The sequence below is a fragment of the Biomphalaria glabrata genome, chromosome 8 (genome assembly GCF_947242115.1).
Source record: "Biomphalaria glabrata chromosome 8, xgBioGlab47.1, whole genome shotgun sequence".
Classification (NCBI taxonomy): Eukaryota; Metazoa; Mollusca; class Gastropoda; family Planorbidae; genus Biomphalaria; species Biomphalaria glabrata.
In genome coordinates, this window is record NC_074718.1 from 39,500,582 (window position 1) to 39,514,233 (window position 13,652).

At 31.7% G+C, this 13,652-nt stretch overlaps 1 protein-coding gene across 1 annotated transcript; it reads right to left on the reverse strand.

The window, feature by feature from the left end:
- Positions 1-1,260: 1,260 nt before the first annotated feature.
- LOC106076200 (protein Red-like) lies at positions 1,261-13,382 on the reverse strand. Its single transcript, XM_013237057.2, has 19 exons — positions 13,188-13,382; positions 9,371-9,446; positions 8,977-9,075; positions 8,775-8,840; positions 8,454-8,523; positions 7,767-7,864; positions 7,053-7,167; positions 6,807-6,877; positions 6,619-6,665; positions 6,150-6,313; positions 5,002-5,113; positions 4,836-4,884; positions 4,582-4,731; positions 4,163-4,328; positions 3,952-4,020; positions 3,793-3,824; positions 3,506-3,589; positions 2,446-2,601; positions 1,261-2,101 (listed from the first exon to the last, which is right to left on the reverse strand). Exons 1-19 carry the CDS (start codon positions 13,195-13,197, stop codon positions 1,927-1,929), a joined length of 1,809 nt encoding a protein of 602 aa, XP_013092511.2. The 5' UTR covers positions 13,198-13,382; the 3' UTR covers positions 1,261-1,926.
- Between the last annotated feature and the right edge of the window lie 270 nt (positions 13,383-13,652).

Genomic DNA, 13,652 nt, shown 5'->3' on the forward strand with positions numbered 1-13,652 from the left:
CTGAACAAAGACAATCATTTATTTTCAATCCTTTGTTTTAAATGGATGAGACTACAAAAAAAGTTTTTAAAAATGTTTTAACGATCTGTTATGGTTAACAAAACTTGCTCATCCCTTTTATTTTACTCTTAATGTATTTAGTGGGATTCTGCAGCAGGACTCATCCCTTTTATTTTACTCTTAATGTATTTAGTGGGATTCTGCAGCAGGACTCATCCCTTTTATTTTACTCTTAATGTATTTAGTGGGATTCTGCAGCAGGACTCATGCCTCCCTCTACTGGGCTGTCAAGCTTCACAAGCATCTGTTCTCCAACAGGAGCCCAGCACTCACTAGGGCTCCTTGTAGTTGTTAACATGCAATAATGGACACACATATGCAGAGCAACTCCACTGACAGGCCAAGCCAGACGAGGGTTTGGGTACACTACTTTTGTGAGAATGTCTCTGTCCAGAGCCTAACATGTTAAGTTTAGATGCCGCTGCTTGGGCTTTCAAGTGTCAGCAAATATGGTGGAACATTTTTAGCACTAGTTCTATGCCACAGGATAGCCAAGGAAGTGAATCTGACTTTATATATCTTACATCAATTTTTTCTCATTATCACAAGCAATATTCTTATCACCCACGTTCATCCATCAGAAAACCTTGGGGTGATAGGTAAGTGACAAGAAATGGTACTCAGACCTACATGTTGATAGTCCAGACAGTGGCCACTTCCCAGTGACAGCACTGGAAATCTTAATTAGTCTGAGCATCAAAGCAACCTTTAAAAAAAAAAATACTTGTACCTAGTTTTTCAAAGTGAAGATGCTCTGAGTAAAAAAAATGAGAATGTGTTCATCTTGACCATGAAGGAGGAGCTTAGATTTAAATGAAAGGATGCTTTGATAAAATGCAGCAAACAGTCCTGCCTTTGAGACTTTCCTTCCTTCCTTGGAAAAACATTTTCCTGACACAACTTATAATAATAATTATAGCTTTTATGCTACTTTCATGCTTATAGCATGCTCAGAGCGCTATGGTCCAATCTCATATGTGGGGAGGAGGGGTATCTGGGTGAAGGTTTTTTGTGCTGCATTTATGCGCTCAGTAAACACTACTCTGCTCACATTCCGTGTCGAACCTCGAGCCCCCATCATAAGTAGCCAAGACAAGCATACTTAGCCCACACTTCCCACACGCTATAACCAGCTTAAAATTAGTACTCTTCAAAAATTGTGTACAATTTTTATAATAAAATGTAACAATCAAAGTGAAATGAGAAATCAATTTATATTTATTGTTATCAAGTCTGAAGCTGAATATTTAACTTCAATACAAAGAATAGAAAAACAAAAATCACATTAACAAATGACATTCATTTTATATAAAACAGACACTTTACAATTATAAAAATTTAAACTGATCAGTTAAATACTATGCTAATGTAGGCAACCAAATTGTCCAATGTTCTTGTTTTTATATAAAACACACACAAGTATAGTCCAACATTGTAAGATAGGTATTATCTTCCTTTAACATATATGTTTAATGAGCTAGAATCTCAACATTTATTTTATATTTACTCTGGTTAAATTTGTAACTTTATGACAGCAAGAGTTTCAAGTGAAAGAAAATCTCTCCCAACAAAAAGCTTAGAAATATAATTGTGGTATGAAGTTTGTCAAGATAGCAAGTTATCAAATACAAGGTGACTCAATTCATGTGTAACTTTTTTTCTTTCAGAGTATTGCCTCTATTCAATAACATCACATACAAAATGTAAAAATAATTGATCCCTTTAAATGCCTCTGTGCTTACTACTTAATTAAGTCATTGCAATGGTAAAGTCAAAACTCATTCAGTGTAAACATGTAAGAGACTCAATGTTATGCTGCAAGGGTTAGCTTCTGACAAAATAAAATGCCCATATCCACACAAAACATCAATATTTGGGATGTTTGGGTTCGCTGCCCCCACCACTTCCTCCTGGCTTTCTTTTGTCAATGATGCGCTGAATTTGTTGCAGCTCACGATCTAGTTTCTGCTTTTCATCTTTGGGTCCGGTTCTCCGAGTACGTCGCCCATCAGACATTTTAACACCATACTGGAATGCAGCCCTGCAAAAGTTAATATATTTGAACCATTAGGCTAAAAAAACTAGTTGAGAATTGGAAATAAATATGTTAATTTTAAAATGAAAGACAAATGGAGGAAGTTTTAAATACAATCAAGTTTGGACATAGTTACTCATTAAATTTGTGAAAGATAGTTCAAATTATGGTGTAGTTAACCCACCAATGTTAGCTCAGCTTAATACTAGAAGACTGAGACTGCTTGATTTATCCTTATTGGAAATGTGTAGTAGTAAATGGTAAAAATAGTAAATATGTAGTGGTGTGTATTTTAGATTAAAAAACAAAACAAAAACAAGACAAGCATAGCAAAAAAAAATTAGCCTTACTTTGGTAGTGCTTCTCTGTTGGACATGTAATCAGAATATTCCTCAGCTGTGTCAAAGTCCCATCTACCAACTGGACCCTTTTTATTACCTTGGTCCATCTTTGTAAAATCAACCTCTTCATCTGAATCATCTATAGCATCTGCTGACTCCATCATGCTGAATAAAACAAAGTTCAAATGTTGAGATTTTATTATATATTTGAAATAAAACTAAAGATCTAGTGGCCCATGGAGGAGACGATGTAACTCTTCATTTTTTTTTTCTACTGCCCATCATTTCTCAAAGTTTCAGGCGGCTTTAATTTCCTTTAACCATTTCAGACTCCCAATAGAACTGGATGGACTCAATAGAATTAGTTGTTGAAAACATCTGTTTAGAAAGCTGCCAGCACTCTTCAAATGATTTTGTTTTACTTAATTTATTATTAGTATAAAATACTGTATGGGGCATGGAGGCTGTCTTCTAAACCAGGGGTCCTAGGCTCGAATGAGATTGGGATTAGAATTTCTGGATTTTTAAGAGTACGAGGCCAGTCCACCCAGCTATAATTGATACCTAACATTAGTTGGGGAAAATAAAGCGTGTTGGTCGCTGTGTTGGCCACATGACCTCTTATTAATTATTGGTCAAAGAAATAGATGACATAACATTATCTGCCCTATATCTGAAAAGGGTACTTAAAAAGCAGGGTAAAGATTTAGAAGTAGATCTCCAGGATAATCAGGATTGAGGTCACCAATTGAGGTGTTCCTCTGTCATACTCTACAAATAAAAGTGCCAAAATAAAAAAATGTAAATAAACCACAATGAACTTTCTGAGGCCTTAGTATGTACATGGAAGATAAAGATGCAATTGATAAAAAACAATACTGGTAACCTAATCATCTATACCAGCACTCCATAATCTAAAAACTATAGCATTAACACTGGTATAGTATAGTATATCATACTGTTCTAAATACCAAACAAAACATAAACAATACAAAGTTATAACTAAATCAAAGCTATGACAATGCATTGGCAAAGGCTAGTTTCCAGTGTAGTAATAACAATCCCTTACCCTGGATAGCATTCAGCATAGCTGTCAATATCTGTTTTGGCCTTCAGTTTCATCAATCTATTTTTCTCCGCCTCTACTTTAAGTCTAAGATAAGAATGAGCTTTTAAATTACAGCTATTCAAACATCAAAACTCAACACTAGATGTATATTGTCATTTATGGACAAGCAAACTTTTTCTTTAAAAAATAACACTGAATGCTTAGTATACAGTACAGCATTAAAAAACAAACAACTTCTTTAAGAAGCAAAAAATAAAAACAAATTGAGACTAAGTACCAGTACTTACTTTTCTTTCTCTTCCTCAAGTTCAGCATAACCCTGACGGTAAGAAATAAATAATTATGTAAAACTTTAAAGAGTACAAAATTTTTGGCAGTTTTTTGCTTTTATCTCAGATGTTACAAACAATGAATAAATAAAGAATTGGTACAAATTCAATGTTTACCTTGAATCTGTCATTGATTGATTTCACTAGTTCACTTGCCGTCTGCTTAGTTTTTTCTTTAACTTCATCCTAGAAGAAAAGACAGTTAATGTTTGGGAAAAAAAAGTGCTTTTTATGTTGATCAGATATTTTTTTTTTGGTTTGTAGTTAATCTATTAATACTATAATAAAGTACGCCTTTAAAAAATAGTTTTAATACTATTTTATTTACCTCTTCAACTGGCTTTTCAAAATAGGATCGTTTTGGCACTCGTTCTTTTTCTGTCTCCCTGTAACGATCACTTCTTTCTTTTTCACGCTCCATCTCTCTCTCTTTTTCACGATCTCTGCGGTCTCGTTCCCTTTCTCTGTCTCTGTCACGCTCCCTGCCTCTATTTCTGATGTATAAAATAATAACAAACTATAAATGCTGAATTATATTGCAATTTTGACATGTTAAGCTAATACAAACAATGTTCTCAATGGTCTGGTCAAATAACTGACCCATTTTCAAAGCTTGAGATTAATAATTTATACAGAGTGGTTTTGCAGTTTAAACTTTACATTGTAAATTAAAGTAATTTAACAAATAAACCTTTTAAGGCATAAGTTTATGTTTCTTTCTTTAGCTAACTTCTTATAATAAACTACCTGTCTCTATCTCTATCTCGTTCCCTGCCTCTATCCCGATCTCTGTCTCTTTCACGGTCTGTCTTTCCATCTCTTTCTTTTCTATCTTTATCCTTTTTATCCTTTGGTTTATTGAATGCTGGTTCATAATCACCTATTTCTCCATACAAGCTGGGAACAAAAATACATTTAGTATCATTTTAGACATGAATAAAAAGATAGTGAACAATGTGTTTTTTTTTTCAACTAGAACAAAACTTGTAAAAACAACCAACCTTTCTTCTACTGCTGTGGTTCTAACTTTTTCATCTTCCTTTACTTTTCCTGTTGATTCAAAATACATTTAAGAAATTAACCTATTGCACAAAAAAATGTATACACTAAAAGATGCAAAGAAATGTAAGTGAATTTTTCAAGTTATGTGTAATAATTGTAACCCACCTTTTTCTTTCTTCTTTAATTTCTTGGCTTCTCTTTTGCCTTGTCGCAAGTAGGATAAGATCTGGGTCAGTTTATTGATCACGATATCATTGGTCGTTAGTGTTGTTGTAGCCTTTCAAAAAAAAATGAATAATAAAACATTTAGATAAATAAGCTTGTAGTACATGTGGCACAATGCTTGATTACCAAACTGAAGTGGTGAGGGAATAAATTGAACATATCAAACTAATCACTGTCAATTAGGGACCTATTATTTGCTGACCATTGTGCCCTAAATGCCTGCTATAATTTTAAAGTACAGAGCATCAACAGAAACTTCTCAAAAGAATGTACAGATTTTGGTCTCACAATAAATACTAAGAAGAGGTCCTGTGCCAGCTCCAGGAAAAAAAAAAAAAAACAGACAATAAATGCAGTGGATAGAGTTACACATGTTGGCAGTACACTGTCCCACAACAGAAAACATAAATTGACTTGCCAATAACCAAGGCCAGTGCATCTTTTTGTAGTTTGTCAAGAAATGTTGGTAGCAGAAGAAGCATCACAACACATATGTCAAGTTGCAAGTTAAGATACCTCCATAGCATCCACACAACCCTGATGCAGCCACAATTGTGATGGGCAGGTCATATGTGCAGAATGGACAACTCCTACATCCCTAAAGGGTAAAGGTGGTCAGAAAATGATTTAAGGGCACCCTCAAACCTCTCTTGAGAACCTTCAACATGGTCCCTTCCACTTGATAGACGGAAGCAAATGATAGAGCATTATAGGGCAGCACTGTGAAAACTGACAGAAAAATTTGAGGAAAAGAAAAAAAAAAGCCTAGGCTGAAGAAAAGCACAAAAGAAAAAAAAAGCTTAGGCTGAAAAAAAGCACAAAGAATAAAATCAAGGCTACTCGCACAAGCTCTAGATGGAAAAACTTGCCCAGTGTTAAGCCGAGCTTTTCTAGGCTACATAGGTCTCACAAGCCACATGAGAACACACAAAAATGCAGTGGAAAGCCCTTAGCCCCCTGGATGTCAAAAGGGGCATTATCACATCATGTTAGATGAACACTATATATATATATATTCAATAGATATATACATAGATAGATAGATAGATAGATACAAAGTAAAAAAAAAAAATAAAAACATGTCTTACTGCCAGAGTTGGACAATCAGCTTTACTTCTTATAAGTGTGGCTGGAACATCTGACTCAGCAAAATCATCTTCAAGGTCTATAACGTAAGCCATTCTTCGAGGGAGAAACAACTCATTCCTGTGTGGCAGTTTAGTCTTGAACAAAGTTCGATAGATGTTTCTACCTGAAGGTAAAAGTAAAGTTGTAATCTAATTGTAATTTGAATGTGCATTTCTTTTCAGTAAAAAAAAAAACAAAAAAAAATATTATTCTCTCTAAATCTTTAAGACTATACAACATAATTACAAAATAGAAAAAAACAACCAACAACATACATATATTACACAATTATATTTTTAACAAGTGGTCAAATTTCAGCAAATGATCAAAGCGGTGCTGTGAGATTTGATAACAAAACTACAAATAGCAATTGTACTGAATTGCACTTGTTATGTGTGCTAACTACATTTAAATTTTGGTTTATTATACCTAATTTTGTCTTGAAAACAATTTTTTCTTCTCCAGTTTCTTCTTCTCTATAAAAAAAAAAAATAACAAAAAAGATAAATGCCTTAAAAAATGTTCATTTTAAATTTGATATAATAATAATACTAAAAAAACTGTTAAAATTAAAAAATCAAGTTTTCTTAATACACATTATAATAAAATTCTGTTACTTTGGTTGTGAAACAACTGCTTCCATCAAATCCTCTTCTTCTTTTTCTTTGGTTTGGATCTCTGCTCGAACCTGTGAAATAAAGTATTCTCAATTACATTTGAGTTTGATTTAAAACTGACATCAAACAGAGAGAGGCTTGTTTAAATTACAAGTTAGGTAATAATGAAAATGAAACCAACAATAATGAAGTAAAAGAACAAACAAAATAAATAGACGCTAAGCAAAGGTGGAAAAAATTGCTTACTTTTTCTAAGAGAGCAAAGTCTAAGCCTTTCACCAAGTGAGTGTGCTCCATATCACCACCCAAATATTTGGATGCTTGAATCACCTGTTTACGTCTTTCTGCATAGTTCTCAATGCTGAAAAGCAGATTCAGAATGGTCTTATCAAACAGCTATAAAATTCTATGACAATTGGAGAAAAAAACAAAAACAACTATAAATAAATAAATAAAGTCCGACTGTTCCAGTTAAGTCAGTAATGGACTACAGGTAGCAAACGTTTTGTGTTATTGTTGACAACAAGGTCTCTAGAAGCGGGTATATACAAATGGTCCATTTGATTATTCAGGAGAAGAGAAGAACATTTAATTTGCCAATGTGTCAATAAGGCATCCCTATTTTCCCATTCATTAACACCAATTGTATTCTTTTTGTACATGTTATATTGAGTATATTTGGGCGGAATATAACATAGCATTAGACAAGTTTCTTTTTTTGTTGTTGTTGTTGAAGAGTGTTTTCTTTAAATATGTACCTCAACTATTAATGTATATTCTTGTCTACAAATGTATTGTCCATGGTTCGCTAGTCTGTCAACAATCTAACTTGCTAGACAGGCCTGCACAGTAATATATAGGCAGTTTGTGTCATAAAGGATTGAGCAATTTGAATATTGTAATTTATATAGGCAAAAAAAAAAAGAAAAAAAAAAGACAATTGCATTAAATGTAACTTACGCTTTTGCATCCGGTGCCACAGCCCTGTAGTCCGCAGTAGTACTGATGACTTCTGTCTCCACATAATCTTTGTTATGTCCCTCTCGCCTCTCTCTTGCCTGAAATGTGAGAAACAATACAAAAACAGTTATTTTCAGGTTATTGAACAAAAAATTTGAATATCAGATTTATTTCACTTTATGGCATTGCTAATTGAAATGAATTTCAAAGCCAATTAAGCATAGATTTATTGGTCGAACTTTTAATTGACTATATCAGTTTGAATTGAGTGTCTTCTATACTTTAGAGATAATATATACATTTTTTGTAAATGCATTTTAGTTTTTACCTGTTGAATGTTTGCTGACTACAAGTTAACTTAAAAACTAATAAATACTAATATGTAACAAAAAAAAACAGTATAAATCATTGAATGAAAACGTACTACAATATTAAATGCAGGTGTAAGCAAAACATTACTATTATTTAAAGGAGACAGTCTTTGTAAGTCATAACTGAAACAAGATTTAATTACTATTTGCTTTCAAGACAGACCATTTTAACACTATACATATACACACATATGTGTGTGTATATATTGGTGGAGTTTATAACTATTAGACTAAGCAGTTTCAAGGATATAAAAAATAAAATACACACACCAGCAAATATATATACATCTATGAAACTATATATCAAACTACATACTCTATCTCTGTATTTAGCCTCCAGTTCTTTTTGCCTTTCTTCTTCATCTCTTTTGAGCTTGGCATAGTAACTTAGAAAAAAAAAAAAGGTTAATAAAAACAATTTATATAAAAACTACCAAACTGAATTTATGATCCACTAAAGTAAAATGTGTTTTTCACTAGTAACATGTCAAGTGATGATTTATCTTTTACATAAGAAAAAAATATTTTCGAAAAACAGTTTTTCATCAAAAACTTAAAATTATTAGCAGGCCAATATTTACAACAAAAATTTAGTTTTTTTCAAAACTGGTGAGAGAAAAAAACCCAGCAGTAATACCTTTTCTTTTTCTTCCTTCTTGTTGCTGCATCTTCTTCTTCTGCCTCATCTTCTTTAACAGGAGCTCTGTTTAAATATGCATACAGTACATTGTTCTCAATGAAATAAGTAGTATATTTAAAACAAACATGTGTAAAAAGTATAATTTTAGAGACCACTGCTACTAGACGTAAGTCATATTTAGTTTAAAAATATTTCTTACTCTTTTCTTGCATGTCGAACAGTTTCACTGTATGACGTTGATGATGAAGGCTTTGGGGTCATAAGCATTTTACGAAAGTCCTCATTGGTAAGTGGATGTCTTCGAAAAAACAACAACAAAAAAGCTGATTAATCATCCATGTTTAGATAATCATTTGAGGCGAGTTTTTCCCCTTTAAACTATAAATACACTTTTATGCCATTCAATGGGCATAATTGTTATTAAATAATACAAATGCATGAATGTAAGCTGTATTTACAATATATACAATAAATACCCACCTCCCCTAAATGTCTGTAAACATAAAAGTGATATTGCAAAAATAAATAAAGATAAAAATTAATTTGAATATGGAAGATGTAAACTTATATTTAATACACAACATTTCACATACTCATCATCCATGCCATCATCGCCATGGCCTCTGTGTCCAGAAGGAGGCAAAGGATTTGAAAATACCTCTGTATCTCCTAAAAAAACAACAACATTATACACTTTTGAAGCAAAAATTAAATTGAAAGGCTGAATGCTATATAATATACGAATTCCTTAAAATCACATTATAGACCGATTAGCTCCAACAGCAGTTAATAATGATTTTACATTATATGCCTAAAATGGTCTGGAACACTTTTCTATAAGAAGAGCTCATTATATCTTGTTTAGAGCAAGTGCATGGTGAATCTTTTTTATTTTTTATTGAAAACTGATGTGTATGTATCACATTTTTATTATATTTTGAAGAATTTTTAGAAACAACAGGCCTGTAGACCCAGTGCACAAGACCCTACCAGTGAAAATGAGTATTTTTAAAAAAGTGTTTTATATTCCACAGGTATTAAAAGTATATTTTTAAAAACTAGACATAATGATCTATTTTTTATAATTGTTTATTTATTAGTATAAGTTCTTAAATTTATATATTTTTCTAAATTTGTTATTTTCTAATTTTCTTTTAAAAATTCAGAGTTACCCCTCTTTGCTTAGGGCTTAAAAGAGGATTTTTTAGACTGGATATAGAAGCTATTGGGTTAAATTTTTTATAGTGATAAGAAAAAAAAAATCATTTAACAGGTAGCAAGCACAATGACTAACAGCCTTTACTTTCCCCAACCAATATCTGTACCAATTAGAGTTGGGTGGATTTGGGGGGTATCCTAAAATTTCCAAAATTCAAAATCACAGCCAACACTGAAATTCAAACCCAGCACTTCTCTGCTCAGCAATATTATTTTATACATTACATCATTGTTTGTAGTGATTACTTTGTGATATCTACTTGTCAGTATGTGACACAATATAATGAAATTTTGTATGTCCACTCCTATTAATAGGGTCACAGCCAATTTCAATAATGATTTTCAAGGTATTTTCCAGTTTTTAAAGGTAAAAATTTGGGATTTTTATTTTATAGCTATTACAAATTTTCAGCTCTAAGATTTAACAAAACTATTACCTAAAAATTCTATGATAAAATGGCCTATAAAGATATATTGTTCCTTTAATTACATTAGGGAAAAAAATCAAAGAAGTCTAATAAATTGTAAAGATTTATCAAGAATAAACTAATTTTATTTTATTCCTCAAAATAATTTTAAAGCTTTTTTCTGTTATAAATATTCCTTTAAATTTATTATATAAAAAAATAAAACATTTAACTCTTTATCTCCTTAATTTTTTTCCCATGTTCTGACAGTATTGTTCATTTTTCACATTTGTACATTCTACCCTGTTATGATTAAACTTCAATAACATTTTTGTTTGCAATCGGAAAATGTTACTTTTGGTATAGAATTATAGGAAAATGCATGCAGCGCTTTTGATATAACACAAATACACATTTATAAAACCAAAAACTAATTAAATGTAATGGTATCGTTAATTAGGAGAGAAATAGTTAAGTCTGTAACTGGAAATAGGATTTTACCTAATTTGACCTAAATACAGTTGACTGGGAATAGGGTTTTGACCTAATTTGACCTAGTTGACTAAAATAAAGGTAGTGTTGAATGACTGCATGATATTAAAATCAAAAATGATAGGCACAAGAATGAACAACAAGTCATAAAAGTCTAGATCTTGATTTCTGACCTAGTGACTGTCAATATCTAGATCTAGCTTAGCATTAGAACAGATCTACTAGCAGAGCGCGCCCGGTCACTGTCCCTCTCCCTCTCCTCTTTAAGTAGATCTAAATAAATATTTTAAATGTAATAATAATACTAATAATACGGTAAAACTTTTACATGATATTACTGACACCGTCTAGTCGGTAGTGACCTTGATTGGTAAAACTTTCCATCGAAGGCCCCTAGTTTTTCAGGTCAATATTAAGTAGAGCACGCATGCGCAGGTGAGGTCATGTCAGTACGTCATCATACAGGCGGATAGACAGCTGCCAAATAATTGACCTGAAAAACTAGGGGCCTCCCAGGGAAAGTTTTAGTTTTACCAATAATACTACTAGATTGACTAGATCTACTACTACTACTAGTAGTACTAACTACTAGATACCTACTATTACCTAGCCTAGATCTAGTTAGTATACTTTTATTAGTACTACTACTCACTGACTCAGTACTAGACCGTGAGTAGACATCTAAATTAGACTAATTTCACTAAATCTATTTCCAATACTAGATCTAGATAAATCTAGTCTAAATTAGTACTATGTAACTAGACTATATACAGTATAGAAATATATTTATAATATATATAGATCTAGTAATACTAATATAACTAAATAGAGGTCTATATTAACTATATAATATAATAATATAATAATTTAGACCACTTGACTTAGACGACTTAGTTTAGTCTTAGCCGTAACTCTTAGCCTTAGCTGACTTAGAGTAGACTAGACTTAGTTATCCTGTCTTAGCCTTAGCCACTTAGTCTTAGTAACTTAACTTAGCCTGACTTATACTTATAGTACTATATTCCTATAATCTATATTATAAAGTAGAATGTGAGGGGTATGTATGTATGTATGTATGTATGTATGTATGTATGTTACTTATAGACATCAAAACCGCTTGACCAATCTTGATAAAACTAGGCAGGAATGTTCCTTGGGTACCAACTTAGACCGTAGTGTATGTATTGTAGCCCTAAAACAAACTTAAGACCCTCAAAAAAAATAAAGTTGTCCGACTCTATTACAGCTATAGTATTTTATGGATCTAGGCCATGTCTACAATGTTGACATGAGAAAAGATAGAAAGGATTTAGACCTAGATCTAATTTTAAGAAATACACTTTGCGCAGATAGTTTTTTACTTTGACACATGAAAAGACAAAAGAAGATCCATTGATTTCATTATAGAATAAAATTAACCTTTAATTTTGTGTTTCAAAAGCATTTTTTACATTAATTAGTTCCTTATATCTGTGATTACAGATTTCCTGACGAACATTCTTTCATTAGACAATTCAGTAATGAATCGCGTACTAAATATTAATTCGTTTAATTGTTTACTTTATAATTCCATCCCTAGATCTAAAACTCTAATTCAACTCTAAGATGATAAAACTTCTCTTCGCACAGATAGTTTTATACTTTAACACATAAACATATTAATTAAAGTCCATTCATTTCATATTTTGATCAAATAAACATTCAAATTTGGTTTTCTAAAGCTACATTCGTTTACGAAAGCTGCGAAGCCGAGTTGAGATAGGCCTAGATCTATATTCATTCATGAATCGCGTACTAAAAATTATTTCGTTTAATTGTTCACTTTATAATCCCATTCATTTAACAAAGCTATCGCTCTTTTCGTTTTTAATAGATAAGAATGTATCGACTTCGGGTAAACCACTTTCGCAAAACTAATTTTATTTTCGTAGCGAAAGAGAAATAACGTGAAAGGATCATTAGCTACGTTTAACATACATCTAAATCCAATCCACTAGATTATTCAAAAGCAAATGTTTTAATTTAAAAAAAAATGGATTTAAGCCTATTACTACTATTAGCTATTTTTACATTGACACATTCGCTTTACTTATTACATTATTATTTCGTTTAATTGTTTACAAAACACTCTCAGTGACTATATCGAAAGTAATGCGCAAATAAAGACCTGCGGGTCGCGGGTAACATATGTCTAGTCTATAATAAGTTATAGTTACAATTGAATAGTACTTATAGTATACTTATACTTATTATAATAAGGTCTTAATTAGTCTTAGCTTCAACTTGCACTTACGTTCAGGCATTTTGAATATGATTGATTGATCTAGTCTTTGGTCTAAATATAGATCTATGTAAATCAATAAATAGATTTAGAGTCTAGATATATATTCTAGATCTAGACTAGATTATAGATCTAAGATCTCTAAAACTAGGATCTAGACTCCTTGATTGTTGTTCGCCACCATCAATAATAGAATAGTGTTTATGTTATATCCAGATTTTTTCAGAGAGGCACACTAGATCTAGATATAAATTATAATATAGATCTAGAGATCTAAGTCTCTGTAGACTTTTTGTGGAGTTTAACAATTATTTTTAATGTTGAAGAGATTAAAAAAAAATATTTCGGTAAAAAGAAATTTTAGAGAAGGATAAACACAAATAATTATCTAAATTATCTAGATTATTCTAGATCTAGATATATAAGTCTAGATCTAGAATCTAGATCGAGCTATTCTATCCTATCTAGAAGATCTAG